At 48.6% G+C, this 17,216-nt stretch overlaps 1 protein-coding gene across 2 annotated transcripts; it reads left to right on the top strand.

Annotated features, from left to right (window-relative positions):
* The first annotated feature begins 8,116 nt into the window (after positions 1-8,116).
* On the top strand, positions 8,117-16,026 carry LOC112310118 (sialic acid-binding Ig-like lectin 5). 2 transcript variants are annotated; one of them, XM_045200275.3, is made up of 9 exons: positions 8,117-8,187; positions 8,300-8,674; positions 8,828-9,106; positions 9,265-9,312; positions 9,784-10,038; positions 10,122-10,406; positions 12,823-12,922; positions 13,263-13,347; positions 14,813-16,026. In XM_045200275.3, the coding sequence occupies exons 1-9, from the start codon at positions 8,151-8,153 to the stop codon at positions 14,990-14,992; spliced, it is 1,644 nt and encodes a 547-aa protein (XP_045056210.2). In that variant the 5' UTR covers positions 8,117-8,150; the 3' UTR covers positions 14,993-16,026. The 2 variants fall into 2 exon arrangements, with proteins under 2 accessions (XP_045056210.2, XP_045056211.2); XM_045200276.3 differs by lacking the exons at positions 12,823-12,922; positions 13,263-13,347 and having other exon boundaries at positions 14,813-14,987.
* The last annotated feature ends 1,190 nt before the right edge of the window (positions 16,027-17,216 follow it).

The raw sequence follows: 17,216 nt of genomic DNA, 5'->3' as shown, positions 1-17,216 counted from the left end.
TGGATTTCATGTAACCCACTTTATACCTCCTCCTTTAATTGTAATGCATAAAACAAATTGCAAAACTGCCATTCTCTGGAGCTGTTCCGCAATCCATTGAGCTATTGCTTCCCAGAAATTGTTGTCAGTTTGGCTCAAATAAACAAAAAAAAAATTCTTCCATGACACTCCAAACTCTGATCTATTAAGTATTGGCCTTTGTTCTGAAGCATTGTACACAGGAAAAAGAGGAGGTTGGGAGCTATATGGCCAGGGCTTCACAAGGCTCCATACATGCCTCAGACCTGGGCTGAGGATGGGAATGGCATGGGAGGATTTGGAACCAGGTGAATCCCCTGCATGGAGCAAGAATTACCCAAATTCCTGGCTCGCCTGAGGGAAGGTAGAGAAGGGTTTCCAGGGGCAAAGGTGGTGGGGTCTGAGTGAGGGGAAGTGAAAGGAACAGAGCCCACTTCTGAAGTATCCTTAGGGTGAATTAGGCTTAACCGTCACTCCCCCCTGCAGTGGTTTGGGGGATTCCTGTTGGAGAGAAGGATTTGAGGCAAAGGGTTAAAAATAGATGCCAGATGTCTGCCACAAAGCACTGATCAGACCATGTGAAGGGGTCCTGAATAGGCCCTCCAGTCTCAGAGATGTCACCCCTGTTCTACCACTGTCCTTGCAATAGGAAGTTGAGTGGGCCGGGGCACAGAAGGGTGGGGGGAAGCTTCAGCTGAATGTCAGAGCTAAATATGGGGTGCTCCACAGTGTCCCTAGAGAAGCATGTGAGGTATGAGCTGCAGATGCCAGGGTCAGTCACCGTGCAGGAGGGCTTGCATGTCCTGGTGCCCTGTACCTTCTCCAACTACCCCCCGGATGATGGAATCACTTGGACCCACCTTCCATCTTCTGGTCCCTGGAAGGGGCCAACATACATCAGGACCCTCAAATAAACAAACCAGGTTGAAAGCTGCAAGAGAAGACCCTGGGAAGCTTCCATTTCCTCAGGGACTCCCAGACTAATAACTGCTCCCTGAACATCAGAGTTGCCAGCCAGAAAGATGGTGGGGTATACTTATTTCTGTTGGAGAAAGTGATGCTGGGGGATACTCAGGGAGGCCAAGGGAGGCTTCAGCTGAATACTGGAATCTAGGTTATTGTCATGGCCCAAGAAGGGATTTGAGAGTGTGACAGAAGGATTTAGCAAAGCACAGTAAATTTATTAAAGTGATACCACTCACTCAAGAAGTTAGAGGGGATAACCTCAGAGAACAAGATGCCCCAATGGGGTCTGGGTGGAAGGTTTTTATTAAACATGAGCAAGGGGGGTGAATAGGGTGGTGCCTGGCTTCTGACACTAGTAGCATGAGTGCTAACGTGGCTCGTCCTTGTCCCACCTCTCCAGGTAGCAATTTCTTTCTCTTTCTCTTTTCTTTTCTTTTCTTTCTTCTTTTCTCTTTTCTTTTCTTTTTTCTTTCTTTCCTTCATTCATTCCCTTCCATTCCCTCCCTCCCTTCCTTCCTTCCTTCCTTTTTCTTTCTTTCTTTCCTTCTTCTTCCTCTGCCTATTCCTCCTCCTCCACCTCCTCCTCCCCCTTCTTCTTTTTGGTCCCCTCAATTACAGGAAATTGCAGAGGAGGGAGCGAGGGAACAGGTGGTCAGTAAAAGTCACATCTCCAATTTTCCAGCCAAGATGGAAAAGGGGAGGAGTAGAGCTGGGAGGCCTTTGTTCCCTTTTCTAACTTTCCTGCTGCAAGGGGGCCTGTTGTGAAGTTCAGTTTCAAGTATAAGACTCTCTTTCTGAATGTGACAGTTGGGCTGGGCCCCTACTCAGAGCTCAGGAATAGGGATCAGAGTGAGAATAGATGTGCCCAGGAGCCTGAGGCTCAGAGGGGTGGTATCTTTGGGGCTGGTGCAGAGGCCACTTCCAGAGTCACACCCTGGAATCCCCTCTCCGTGTCTTGGGTTTCTTTCTCTATCCTTCCCAGCCCTCATCCAGACACCTGACATTCACCTCTCAGCACCTCTGGAGTCTGGCCATCCTGGGACTAATTTGCTCTGTGCCAGCACCCTGTGACTGGAGGGAGTCCCTCACCTTCTTCTGAATATGGAACACACGTATCTGCCTGGGTCCTGGGATGGCTCACTCATCAGAGATCACCGTCGTCCTGTAGACAGGCATGAGCAGAGTAGGAAATACAGGCCAGGCGCAGAGGGTCACCAGGGTGGAGAGCCACAAGCCCTTGCATGACCACTCCCTTAACTATTAACCCCAGAAAACTTCCAGGCTTCAGATGCATTTTAGCTTCAGGCCCAGAAAAGCAGCAGCAGCATGGCTGACTTCAGGACCAGTGCATTCACTGAGATCCTTTCCTGAGGCCTCCAGAAAAGTCTTCAGGACGGAAAACCCAGCACGGCTCTCTCTGTGAAGCACCCCTGTGCCTTTCCCCACCCTCTTGTTTCCTCAGGGTTCTCAGTCTCTCCCTGAGCACACCCCACACTTTCCCCTTTTCCCTTCTTCCTCCTCCAGGTGTGTTTCTTTGCCTTTCTTTCTCTTAAGCTCCAAGGGCCCCTGCTTTTGCACCTCTAACATGTCTCCTGAGCCCATTTCTTCTACAGCTCACTTCTTCCACCTCTGTGTCTCTCTAAATAAACTTTTTCTTAGAATTTGTGTCTTGGCCCTGAACTTTTCTCTTAGCCAGAACTCAAGAAGGGAGGTTGCTGAACTGAGGTTTTAACACCTGGTGCTGTTTTTGCAGCCAACCATGCCATAGCCCTGGCACCGTGACACACACATCACCTGCCAGGTGCCTTACTGAGGTCTCCTGTGACCACAGAAATAACCATTTAACTCAGTGTCTTCTGTGAGTCTGGGCCATGGCTTGTGGGTCATTGTGGGTAGTGGCAAAGAGTCGGGGCCTGGGGTAGTTGGAGATGAGTCCCGGATTTTGGACAACAGAAGGGGACCAAAAGGTTACTAAAACTGAAACTAACCTCAAAACTGCAGAAGGGCATGTTGTCTTCTGAATTCAGATGCTTCGCAGAACCTGACCATGGGTGTCTTCTGTGAAAACAATACAGGAAGGAGAAAACCACTCTGCAGGGCTCTGATAGAGGGGCGAGGTGTCTGTTGCACCTCAGAACAGAATCCAAGTCTTGGGGTTTGCATGGTAGGAGGGCTGAGATCAGAAATGCAAAGTATAGGTACCAGAATGCTCCCTCCCTCCTCTGTCTACTGTTATCAGTCCCAATTCTCACCACCATGACAAAGTCCTTCTTCTTGTGAAATCTTATGAGGACTTTCCATCCTCACTTCTCTGAACCACTGGAGGGAACTTTTGTTTTGGTAGCTGACTTAAACTTCTCAGCTCCCTCCCCGAGAGCCAAAACGCAAGCATCGGATATTGCCTCCTTATCCTGTCTCTTCACCCAGCCTCCTTAGTTTTCAATACTTTCAATATAATTATTTCCCCCAGGCAGTTTATTTGTATAGTCTCATATATTTAAAGGGTTTAAAAGAGCATGTAGTAGAAAGTACCTCTCCCACCTCTGCTCCCCACCCCAGATTCCTAGTTTTCCTCGCGTGAGTCATCCATTCTAAACTGTATCTGATGTGTTCATCCAGAGATGCTTGTGCATATGTAAGGACACTTATATATCTATCTCTAGGCGGAGATATAAATATAGATTTTATGTGAGCACTTTTGTGTATGTATGAGCATTCTTTTAGACACTAAGCATCCTACACACATGGATCTGTATCTCATTTTTATTTTTTAATGATATTATTTATTTTTAGAGAGAGGGGAAGGGAGGGAGAAAGAAAGGGAGATAAACAACAATGTGCGGTTGCCTCTGGAGCGCCCCCTGCTGGGAACTTGGCCTGCAACCCAGGCATGTGCCCCAACTGGGAATCGAACCAGTGACCCCTTGCTTTGCAGTCCAGCTCTCAATCTACTGAGCCACACCAGCCAGGGCTGTATCTCATTTTTAAATTAACAATTATTCTTGGGGATCCTTTCATGTTAGTAGATAAAGAACTTCATCCTTGTTTTTTTTTTTTTTTACAACTGCAAAGCATTCCACTGCATATGTATTACAATGCCTTTAAACTAAGGCATACTGATTAGGAAAAACAACAACAACAAAACTTTGGTCACTTATACATGATACTACAATGAATAATATTGTACTTCTATTTTATATCTATATGAATTTGAATTCCTCAATGAAAGGGCACGTGCATTTCTAATTTTGATAGACATGGCCAACGGCTCTCCAAGAGGTTGAACCAGTTTGCATCCCCACTTCCCTGCAGTGTTAGCTTCTCTGCTTCACTCCAACCTCAACAGCAGAGGGCGTTAGCAATCACTTTGATCGTTGCATTCTTACTGATGAAAACTGTACCTCGCTGTAGTTTAAACTTGCATTCCTCTTGTTAAGTATGATGGTGAGCATTTTAGAATAGATTTCATAGTCCCTAGTATTTTCCATTCTATTCTGTTCTGCCACTCTATGAAATGACTGTTCATATCATTTTTCATCGTGATTTGCTTATACAGTAGTTTTTTTTTTTTTAAGGATTTGAATAAATTCTTGTGATGTTGGGAAATAGAATCATCATCTGTAATATAATTATGACTTTCTTTGCCTAGTTTATTATTTTCTTCTAACTTAGTTTGGCTTGGGTTTGCCTCCAGATTTTATGTAGTTGAGTTTATAAGTCTTGAATTCTAACTCTTTTCTGAAACTCAGGTCCCTATCCTGCTTCAGTACCAAGGACAGGGCCAGCTCCCATTTGGGGGGCTCATCAAGCACCAGACTGTGTCTTGGCAAAAAAAAAAAAGCGCCCACCCCCGTGGTAAAAATCCAATAGGAGAATTGGGAGAGGTTTGGGGACGGAGGATAAACCAGGATAGGCTCCTTCTCAGACGCCTTGCTGATGTAGAGGGGCGAGTGGGGACTCCAGCCCCCAGCTGAGAGGATTCTTGGTTTTGCAGGAAATAATTCAAGATGCGAGCCAGCATAGAGTTTTAAAGAGGAAGTCAGTTTTTTGATCAGAGAGAATAAGCAAAAAAGCCACCTAGAAACAGAGTGGTGGACTCTCCTCGCGAAAGTAAGAAGAGAAACATCAACCATCTCACAAGCAACAGGCAGCTTGTGTCTGTTCGTAGTTTCTATGGAAAATTGCTGGTATGGGGAACTAGAGAGTGGGGGGGAAGTTGGGATTAACTTTGACGTTTACAAGGCATCTTTTGTGGTCTGTTTTCCCTTTATGGTATGGGTAAGTGCTAAGGCATGGGTGAGTAGCTATTAATCCATCTCTGCAGGAATTTTCTTGTTCCAGAGGCCCCATGGAGGCAGCTGAGTTCCATCTCAGGCAGCACGAGGCAGGCCCCTGACTTAACTTTCTTTAATTTTAGTGAATTTATATAGTTCTCATACCCCTCTCCTCTATTATTGCCACCCTAGGAGATAGGGTCCTATATTCAGCTAGAGACGGACTACACCCATACCCTTGGTTTCTTGCTGCTCAGGGAAGACTCCACCCCCAATCTCTTCAGAAATCCCTCCTTGTCTGGGGTAAATCCCCTCCTCCTGTACTTCTCATAGACAGGAAGGGCGTCTCTCTCCGACATGCTGATTCTCTCTCTCTCTCCCTCTCCCTCCCTCCCTCTCTCTCTCTCTCTCCTCCTCTTCCTCTTCTTCTCCCTCACCCATCCCCCTCTTTTCCTCTCCTCTTCTCTTTCTCTTGCTCCTTCTCTGGCTGGTGCCTACATAGAGCTCTGGAAGACAGAGAACAGAAGCATGCGGTCCCTTACTGTCTGTTACTGCCTATAGCTCTGTGCCAAATCCTGAAAGATTATTAAAAATGCGCCTCATTGCCTGAAGGATAATGAAGAAAAGAACTATCAGGAGGTGGATGGAGGCCTTGTCTTGGAGGTGATGGAAGACAAGCACTGTGGAGGCATACGGGGAACCTTGCTTAGACTGGGAAAGCTCACAGGTGTAACCTGAGAAATGTGTGGCTACAGGAACGATGTAACTAGGAGAGGGAAGACAGGCAGTCAGTCACCCATGGTGGGGAGGAATTGTGGAGGCTGGAGAGACTGTGGAGAAGACGAGTAGGGGTATTTTGTACTTGTATGTGCTGGGCTCACAGGAACTGTGAGGAGGGACGAAATCCAGTCATCTGTGATCTTCCCCTGAACCCAAACCGCCCACCCAAGACTGGCACTGTCATAAGGAATCCGCACTCAGTCCTAGGCCCTAGGGAGATGGATTCAAGAGTTCACCCAATGCTTCCTGGGGCCGTCCAGGGTGCTCCAGCCTTGGGGTGGGTCCTAGACAGAGGATTTGGTCCCAGGAGTCTCAAAATCTCACTCCTCTGTACCTGTGAGTGGTTCCAAGAAAGCATCTGGAGAAAATAGACCCTTAAACTCCACACCTCCCTAGAGGGAAGTGGGCATTGGTCTTCAAGAGATGAAGAGCAGGGCTTCAGGGTTCAGAAGGAGGGAAGTGTCCATCTGCTGTGGTCCAGGGGGAGATGAGCTCAGCTTTCACTTCCCCCGCAGTGGCCTGAGAGAGAGGGGTATTCCTGTTGAAGGGAGAACTTTGGGGCAGAGACCACACTTTCCATCCAAAAAGAAGACCCCCCATACCAGCCTGCAGTTGCCCCCACCTTCAGGCTCATCTGATGGCGCCAAGGGAATCTAGACTATTCTTTGCAGCCCAGAGATGTGGATGCTGCTATGGCCACAGCTGTGAGGGTAACAGGTGTGCGGAAGAAGTTTCCAGGCGAGGCTGCTCTCAGAGACTCTGTTGATCAGGGTGGCCCCAGAGGATGGTGCAGGTGTGTGAGTGTGTGACCTTCAGTAAGTGAGAGCAAAGGGGGGCCAGCCTGTGCCTCCAGTCCCATTCTCCAGTCCAACCCACGGCTTTTCTGGGCTAACATTAGCCCACTTGAAATCCACCTTCGGATCCCAGATGGTGGCCAGCAGACACCATCATCATTCCCCTCTGGTCTGGTCACAGGCACTATCAGAACTGGGAACAGAGAACCTGAGGCCAATTTCAACCTCAGTGGGGCCCTACGGGCCCACGGTTGCTCTCTGAGATTCAGGGGAGTGGGAATACTTCATGACAGAGAGGGATTATGTGACGTACGTCTCTCAATATAGGGTGCTGCCTCTGGATGTGAGACATAGGCAAGGGTCCCCAGGAAAGAACCCCAGGGGCCAACTCTGTTGTCTTCCTACAACTTTCTTCCCAGCCCAACCCTGCACGTTTACTGTGCTGTTGGTGACAACACCTCCATCTCCCGTCCCTGGGCTCTGAGAGTCACTTGAGATGCCTACCTGCCCCACTCACCACACCTCCCTTCAAATTTCACTTCCTCAAAGGGCCTCCCATCTCAAATATCTCCTCCATCACTGTGCAGGTGTGTTCTCCCCTCCCCAAATGATCACAACCCACAACCATCTCCTTTCTGGTGCCCGGGCTGCCTGTTTCTCCCTTCCAGCTCTTCCCTACACTGGCCTCAGAGGGACCATGCTGATACCTATACGACCCTGCCCCTTTCTTGTTTAACAACCTTCCCTGGCTCCCCATTGCCTTCCAATTAAGCTCTAGCCCTTCTGTGTGTCTGTCTTCTCTCACTGCTTGAACCAGTGGAAGATCAGGACTGACTCAAATCTTTCTTGTAAGTTTGCAAATGAATGAATGAATGAATGAATGAAATGAGTGAAGGTGTGTGGTGTTTCTGTTGCCTATTCTGGACCTTTCTCTGCTGCTGGCACCTATATAAGCTACTCTGAGACTCATCCCTCGCAGGCCACTTCCAAGAGGGCCCCAAGGCCATGACTGTCAGGGACCTGGCCAGGTAGGACCTGCTTCTCTGGTGCAGATGAGTATGCCTGACCCCAGGACTTGGGGGCTCTCCTCCTCCCTTGCTGCTGTAGTTGGGCAAGTCTCTCACCTCCTCTGAGCCTAAGGGTTCATTTGCCACATGCAGAAATGGGGCTGGAAGAAGTTCCCTCTTCTGAGCTTGTGACTTTTTATTCTCACCACAGGCTTCCGGTCTAAGCTTTTTCTGCCCTCCCTTATCTGCATCTTTCCATTCTCTCTCAGATGGGCTGCAGAAGGTGGACCGCCTCTGGGCGTGAGGAAGGGATGTTGCTGAGGCTGCTGCTGCTCATGCTTTGGGGAGGTGAGTGGGCTGAGGGGGAGAGGGAACCCCATGCAGGAGGAGATCCCAAAGCTCCAGGTTGAGTTTCTCTCTCTCTCTCTCTCTCTCTCTCTCTCTCTCTCTCTCTCTCCAGGGCCCCTGGCTCAGGGTTCAAGCTCCTGGCTAAAACTACACAACTTTGTAACAGTGCAAGAGAGCCTGTGTGTCGAGGTGCCGTGCCAATTTTCCCACTCCTGGACCATCTCTAGAACCCATCACATGTTTTGGTTTAAAAAGGAAGTGAATATGAACCAGGATCTTCTAGTGGCCACAAATAAACCCGAACAGAAGGTGCTGGAGAGGACCCAGGGCCGGTTCTTCCTCCCCATGGACCCCCTGTCCAACAACTGCTCCCTGAGCATCAGAGATGTCAACACAAGGGACAGTGGGCTATACTTCTTTCGAATAGAAAATTACTTCCAGAGTGCGCACTCCTATAAAGATAAGATGCTCTTTCTGAAAGTGACGGGTATGATGGTGGCCCAAGGAGAAACTGCAGGGTGTGGGGTACCAGAAATAGAGAAATGAAGGGCCCTGGGGGTAGGGTGGGGACAGTCATAACAAGACCCTGGGGCAGGCTGACAATACACCAAAGGTCCCTAACCTTCACTCTTCACTACAGCCCTGACTCACACACCTGACATCCTCATCTGGGGGACCCTGGAGTCTGGCCACCCCATGAACTTGACCTGCTCTGTGCCCTGGGCCTGTGAGCAGGGCACGCCCCCCCTTTTCTCCTGGACGTCAGCTGCTCACACCTCCCTGGGCCCCAGGACCCACCTGTCCTCCGTGCTCACCCTCACCCCACAGCCCCAGGACCACGGCACCAACCTCACCTGTCAGGTGCGGTTCCCTGCAACGGGTGTGACTGTGAAGAGAACCATCCAGCTCAATGTCACCTGTGAGTGCTGGGCCAGAGGTTTGAAACTGGGGTCCTGGTCATCCAACAGGAAGGGAACCCCCTCACCTGTTTCCATGGCTTCTGGGGGGTGGGGAAGGGCCCAGTGCCTACCCATCTGTCACCATGGATGTTGAGGCTACCACGTTCTTCTGTCCCAGATGCTCCACAGAACATGGCCATCCACATCACGCAAGGAAACAGCACAGGTAGGAAAGGACCTCTTCTCCCCAGGGCTAGGATGGACTCAGGGTCTAGGTCAGTCCCAGAGCTCCAAGAGGAATATATAGGGGAAACCACCTATTGAGGTCAGATGAAAAGTACCTGCCTTGCCACATCAGCTCCTGAAAGACCATCTTTTGCTTGCCCACAGCTTTCTGTGGCCAAATGCAAAGGAAGCTCACACCCCTCTGGCTTCTGCCTTCTCTCTGATGTTTTACACCCTCCCGCTTCTGTCTTCTCTTCTTTGGCCCATAACTGCATTTATTTGTCATCCATGTGCCGGACAGCCTGGAGACCTGAGGGAAATCCTTTGGGCCCCTCCAGAAGTTGCCAGGCCAGGACGCTGCCAGGCCCTCCTCAGAGCCTAGTGTGGAGGAGAGGGGTTCCAGCTTTGCCCATCCCATCTCTCTCTCTCTCTCTCTCTCTCTCTCTCGCTCTCTCCACTTCTCCCCCCAAAGCCCTCAAGATTCTGCAAACCACATCCCTTTCCACCCTGGAGGGCAAGGCTCTGAGGCTGCTCTGTGTGGCTGACAGCAACCCCCCTGCACAGCTGAGCTGGTTCTGGGGGTCCCCAGCCCTGAATGCCACCCCCATCTCCAGCACCGCGATCCTGGAGCTGCCTCGTGTGGGGACTGGGGAAGAAGGAGAGTTCACCTGCAGAGCTTGGCATCCACTGGGCTCCCAAAATCTCTCTCTCAGCCTCTCCGTGGTCTGTGAGTGTGGGGAAGCTTGGGGGCAGGGCTCCCGGGTCCTGGGCAGGCAGAGGCGCTGCTGACCCATCTCCTTGCCTCCACAGATGCCCCATGGTTGCTGGGACCCTCCTGCTCCTGGGAGGAGGAGGAACTGAACTGCAGCTGCTCCTCCCGAGCCCAGCCAGCGCCTTCGCTGTGCTGGCGGCTGGGGGAAGAGCTGCTGGAGGAGGACCCCAGCAATGCCTCCTACATGGTCACCTCCTACTTCGAGGGGCCCTGGGCCAACAGCTCCCTGAGCCTCCGAGTGGGGCTTGGCTCTGGCCTCAGGCTCAGCTGCGAAGCAGAGAATGTCCACGGGGCCCAGAGCGCCAGTGTCCTGCTGCTGCCAGGTCAGGGGCCTGCTGCGGGCGAGGCTTAGGAATAAAGGAAGGGATCAAAGGGAGGAGAGGGGCTGCGACCAGGAAGCGGGTGATTTACTAGGACTGGACCCTCCGCCTCTTGCCTGAACAGAACCTACAACAGGTTCTGCAAGGAGGTGGGAAGACAAGACACAATCCTGTGAGTGGGTGGGCCTATGCTGAGCAGGTCCCTGGAGGGACTGCCCTGAGCCAGTCCCAGCCCTCAGCACCTGGGGTTCTGGAGCTGCCTCAGATACAAATGGATCATGAAGGTGAATTCATTTGCCATATTCAGGACCTGCTAGGCTCCCTCCCTGTCTCACTGAGCCTCTCTGTGCACTGAGTGGAGGGATGGGGGACACTTGGGGACCCAACAGCTGGGTTATGGTGTTGGCAGCAGCAAGAACCACACCAGGTGTTAACACCAGTGGGGTCAGACTGGACCTGGGTTCAGTAACCTCAGTCCTTGAGTTCTGGCTAAGAAAGATTTCAGAGCCAAGACTCAAACTATAAAAGTTTATTTAGAAAGTCACGGAAGTACAAGAAGTGAGCCATAGAAGAAATGGGCCAAGGACACAAGTTACAGATGCAAAAGAAGGGCCCTTGGAGCTTAGGAGAGAGAAGAATAAAGGTAACTGCTTGAGGGGGGAAGGTGCAGGTGTGCTCCCAGGAGGGAGAGCAGGTTGGGTCCTTTGGCCCTTAATGTAAGGGCCAAATGTAATTTCAACTCCTTAACAGTTAAGGAGTAGTTACATTTATACAGTCCTAAAGTTATTTCAGCCCTTGGAAGGCAACCGCGAGGCTGATGTGGCCCCCAGTGAAAATGAGTTTGACACCCCTGTCTTAAGGGTATTTATATGGGTACCTGGGGTTGGGGAAGGATCCCAATAGAATATTCCTCAACTTTCCAGGTGTGTCCTTTCAAGGTGCTGGTCTCTACTGATTGGTCAGCACCAGGGCAGGGGAAGCAGCTGATCCTGACCTCAGCCCTGGTACTGCGTGTCTGTTTTTGCTGCTTTTCTGGGGCCTGGAGCTGAAAGACATTTGAGGCCTAACTATCTGATGTGGGTCAGAACCTCATCATCCTGGGAGCTCAATGCTTAAGGGTTATTCTCTGCCCCCCCCCCTTGTTCCTTCCTCCTTTACTGGGGTCTAACCCGTGTGACTAGCAATATGCCAGGGGAGGACAGATTCAGGGGAGGGTCCAAACTGCACGAGGAGCCATGCGAGGCTCGAGGGGAGGAAAGGTTTCCCTAGGGGCGAGGTCCTTGTTTTCCCAGTTTTGCCGGTTGCTAGGCACCGCCCTGGTGACCTGGTGTACCTGGCCGCCGTCCTTGCTATGCCCATGGCTGTCTAACCGCCTACCACTTTGGGAGAGCCCTACCCCTCGCTCCCCACACCCCTGCCCCACAGCTGCCGGGACCCTCTTGCTTCTGGGAGCATGAGAGTCTCTGCGGCAGCTGCTTCTCCGGAGCCCAGCCAATCCCCTCGCTGCGCAGGCGGCTGGGGGAGGGGGCTGCTGGAGGGGAACCCAGCAACGCCTCCTACACTGTCACTTCCAGCTCCAGAGGGCCCAGGGCCAACAGCTCCCTGAGCCTCCGCGGGGGCTCAGCGCCAGCCTCAGACTTAGCTGCGAGGTGGAGAATGTCCAGGGGGCCCAGAGCGCCACTGTTCTGCTGCTGCCAGGGGTCTGTTGGGGGGAGGGGTTGATGCCTGGGGGAATAGGAGGCTGTGTAACAAAATACCTCTAACCAAAAGGCTTAAACAGGGAAGCTTATTGTCTCACAGTTCTGGAGGCTGGAAGTCCAAGGTCAAGGTGTCAGCAGGGTTGATTCCTTCTGAGACTCTGGGTGTGTTGCCAGTCTCCCCTAGCTTCTGGGGGTTGGCTGGCAATCTTTGGCGTTCCTTGGCTTGTACAAGCATCATTTCTATCTCTGTTCACATGGTGTTCTCCCTGTGTGTGTCTGGGTGCAAATTCGCATTTTTATGAAGACACCATGCATATTGGATTAAAGGCCCACCCTAGTGATCTCATTGTAATTATTACCTCTGCAAACACCCTATCTCCAAGTAAGGTTATGTTCTGAGGTATGGGGCGATGATGGGGCGGAGGGGGGCGTTCTAGAGGGTTAGGATTGCAACATAGGAATATTGGGGGTACACAATTCAAGACATAACACCCCCAGAGAGATGGAGCTTGGAGAAGAGGCATTTCAAGGCTTGGGCGGAAGTGACTGGGGGTGTAAGATCCTGAGTCCTGAGGTCAGGGAAAGGGAGCATGGAGGGGAAGGGCCTGACGGAGTCCTGAATGAGGAGTGGCCTAATGGACCACAGAGACAGAAGTGGCCGGTGTGGAGGATGCTGTGGACTGGGGTTGGCGTTTACACGAAACTCAAATTATCTGCAGGTAAACCAGAGCCCAGGGACTGTGGGTCCGTGGGAGTGGTCGGGGGAGTTGGCATCATGGCCCTGGCCCTGCTCTCCTTCTGCCTTTGTCTCATCTTCAGGTGAGAGTGAGGCCCAGGGACAGAGGGAGGGGTCTGGGGTGGGAAGGGCTTAAGGTCTCGAAATCTCAGAAAACCTGAGCTGGAGGACCCTAGATTGGTAGGAAAGCCAGGAGCCATGGAAGGGAGGTTGAGTGCTGGCATGAATCAGCCCATAATCAACTGGGCCAAGTATGGGGTCTTTTCCCAACTACTTCTGGTCCAGTCCTTGGGTTAGGGAAGCCCCTACAGACAGGGCCCACCTCCACCCACCTCACTGCATGCTCTCCATAGGGAGTAGGGGTGGTCTGTTTACCCCATGCCCCAAATAACCAGGCTGAAAATCCCGGGGTTGTTTCCCCAGAGTGAAGACCTGCAGGGAAAAAGCAGCCCAGCACCTGCAGAGAAAGGACAATGATGTGAACCCAGTTGTGGGCTCAGGCTTCGGGGTGAGTGACAGGGCGTAGCTCCCATTCAGCATTGTTCCTTTCAGATGCTGCCCTGTGGAGGGGCTTTTAGACATTTCAATGTTAGATGTCCAGCATTTTCAGGAATTCCACAAGTGGTTAGTTTAAATCACTGATTCCGCTGCTTTAATGCTGCTGCTTCTGGTAGAATCTGCACATGGTCCAATTGGTTTGTTGGGGGTATTCAAGCCTCATTTGTCAGATTAAGTTCTACCCTGGAATGTTTGTTTTGTCTACATGCAACAAAATGCAAATATCTCAGATATACAATTTCAATCTGGGGGTTTTTTTTAAGATTTTATTTATTTTTAGTTTTAGACAGAGGGGAAGGGAAGGAGAAAGTGAGGAAGAGATACATCAATGTGTGGTTGCCTCTCAAGCGCCCCCCTTTACTGGGAACAGCCTACAACCCAGGCATGTGCCCTAACTGGGACTCAAACTGGCGACCCTTTGGTTCACAGGCTGGCACTCAGTCCACTGAGCCACACCAGCCAGGGTGTTTTTTTTCTTTTTAAATTAAGTTTATTGGGATAACATTGGTTAATAACATTATATACATTTCAGGTCTACAACTTTATAATACAATATCCAAATGCTTCATTGTGTTCTCGCCACCCAAAGTCTAATCTCTTTCATCACCATGTATTTGACCCCCTTTCCCCTCGTCCTCCTTCCCTGAAGTCCCTTTCACCCTCTGGTAACCATCATTCTGTTGACTGTGAGTTCGTTTTGCTTGCTGCTTTGTTTTATAACTACGTATGAGTGAAATCATACGGTTTTTGTCACTTTCCTTCTAACTTATTTCACTGAACATGATACTATCCATGTTGTCTCAAATGGCAATATTTCATTTGTTTTAAACAATAGCTTCTGTTTAAGGGTGACTAGTTCATGCTTCTGGAGCCTGAGGGTGTTGTTGGGCTGGGAGTTGATGTGGGCGAGGGGGTCTGGTTGCTGCAAGACCTGGTCTCTACTCCATCTTCTAGGATATGCTACCCTTGCCCCTGCTTTACATTTTAAGGTATCTTCCATCCCAAATTTAGAACTTGAAACATATGTGTTTTCTATTTGTTTAGTAACTGCCTCTCCTAGAAAATCATAACCTACCCGAACGAAAGAAGACACTGTTGTTAAAAAGACTGGTAGTGAGTCCTGGTTCAGTGGTGCATTTACATAGATGTGTGTCTAATTTCTCTTCGTCTTAGTTTTCCTTTTTTATAAGGTGAATACGATCATAGCTTCCTCTCCCAGCATTTCTTAAAAGAATATAATGTGATCAAAACAAACACTGTCTAAGGACTGGCCAATCTCAATTATTAAACATTTTAAAATAAATGGACAGGTAAATGATAAAAGTTCCACCTGTCCCAACCCCATCCTGGCCCTTGGCTGCTTTCTCCCAGACACCTTTGAGCAGCTTTGAATCCTTTCTCTTTTTTCCACTCAGGTGCATCAGTGTCCATTCTTGAGAGACAGCCCTTCAGCTCACCCAGCCCCTGATGGTGCCAGTCCCAACGCAAAAGAGGAACAGGGGCTCCACTATGCCTTCCTCAGATTTCACAATCTGAAGCTTCAGGAACAGGAAGGCGCCAACACCGTGTACTCGGAGATCAAGACACACAAGTGAGGAACTGCTTCTCACAGTTCTGGAGGCTGGAAGTCTTCGAGCAGTGTGTCAGCAGGCTTGGTGTCTTCTGAGGCTTCTCCCCTTGGCTTGTAGATGGTTGTGTTCTCTTTGTGTCTTCATATGGTCCTCCCTCTGTGGTCCAAATCTCCTCTCCCGATAAGGACACCACACATGGTGGATTAAGGCCCAACCTAATGACCTCAGCTTGAACTGAAGTATCTCTTTAAAGACCTTATCTCTGCCCTGGCTGGTAGCTCATTTGGTTAGAGCATCATCCCGATATGCCAAGGTTCACTTTCACGCTCCAGTCAAAGCTTAAACAGAGCAGCCAATGAATGCATAAGTCAGCGGAACAACAAAACAGTGTTTCTCTCTCTTGCTCTCCCTCCCCACTTCCTCTCTCTCTCAAAAAAGCCAATAGAAGAGAAAGTGGCAAGTATGTGAGCTAAAAGAAACAAATACTATGGTAAAAAATAATGATGATGTGTAAAGGGGTCAAACATAAAATATAATATTGCAATGCCACACTATTATAATTCAGGAAAGTGTAAACAGAATTTTGATCTGATGAAGTCTTTGTGTTATTCAGGAGAAAACAAAATGTCGTGATAGGCTTTAGATTTTGCTATTTTGCTGTTGCAAACTCAAGGAAATTTTCTAAAAGAATTGACTCCAGGTTTATCATCTCCAAACTAGAGGAAATACAAGAGGTTCTGGAAATATTTTTCAATCAAACCAGAGAGAGCAAGAGATGAGAGATTAAGAGGGGGAAAAGAGAATAGAACATATAGAGTACAAATATAAGATTATGTATTTAGACCCAAGTACATTTTTTAAATCACATTAAGCACAAATGGACTTCATGTTCTCCATAAAATGCAAATATAGTCAGACTAGGGGAAAATGTGTTGTTTACAAGAGATCTATGTAAAGCCTGGATTAGTGTTTGATTGACTTTTGCTGAGGATTGCTGACCATCACAGGTGTATTAATATCAGAAAATGTATACTTTATAATAAAGAGTATTAATGAAAATAAATGGGACCACTTCATAATGAAAGATTCAATCTACTAGGAACGGATAACATTTGAAATGTGCATGCATATGGCAACATAAGGGAAAAACTGGAAAAGTTTTTAGAAAACTAAACTAATCCACATTCCTAAAGTGAATTTGAATATATATTACAATAATTTATCAAACACAGAGACAAGAAAATCACTCAGGAAATGTTATTACGCTGCATGTAAACAGCATTGTTAAGGACTTGACCTACAGCCATAGATAGAAAAGTTGTCTCAAAATGATGGCAGAATAGCATTCTGTTTGAGCACACCCACACACAAAACATCCCAAAGTACTTTTTCGTGTATTGGACCATAGAGAGTAAAATTTCAACATATGGAAGTGGATTGAAATCACGCAGAATATATTCTCTGGTTCCAAGTTGATTCAGCTAGAAATCAATAACAAAAGCACTGTTATATTTATGTTGTGTTTGATTACACAATATATTATATGAGGGAGACTTGAAAAAAACAGAATTTATTTGTTAAAAAATGCATATTTATTTTTATATGTTGAAACTCCAGTCACCTTAAAAATACTCTCCATTTGATGCTATACGCCTATTGAGATGCTTTTTCCACTCAAAACAGTTTTTGAACTTGTCAATCTTGATACCTTTTACTGCTTCTGCCATTTTTTGTTCCACCTCTTTCTGCATCGGCAAAACATTTCCCTTTCAGGGCTTTTTTCATCTGGGGAAACAAAAAAATGTCACTCAGGGCAAGATTGGGTGAATTAGGAGGGTGGAGCACACGGGTCATGCCGCTTTTGATCAAAAACTGCTGAACACTCGGCGTGGTGTGGGCAGGTGCGCTCGTAAGGCTCCCATTATGAAATGGGCAAATGTCTTAAAAAAAAAAATCACTGAAGCTGAATACAGCCTCTCACAATAGTACTAGCTGGTACACACACACAGATGGGTTCTGGAACACCACCTAGGGGGGAACTCGGGTATTACAAGGGGCCCGCTCTCCAGAAGATAGTGCTGGGATTTTTGAGGGGGTGTCAGCTCTTGTACTCATAAATATATAGTATATTACATATTATGTAGTATAAATATAACTATCACTGTGCATGTAAATATTAGTGGAAATTTATAAATAAGTCAAGCATAAAATATGCAAATTTAAAATTATTTAAAATTAAGTAATAATA

The sequence above is a fragment of the Desmodus rotundus genome, chromosome 12 (genome assembly GCF_022682495.2).
Source record: "Desmodus rotundus isolate HL8 chromosome 12, HLdesRot8A.1, whole genome shotgun sequence".
NCBI lineage: Eukaryota > Metazoa > Chordata > Mammalia > Chiroptera > Phyllostomidae > Desmodus > Desmodus rotundus.
This window is presented reverse-complemented; position numbering and strand designations above follow the sequence as displayed.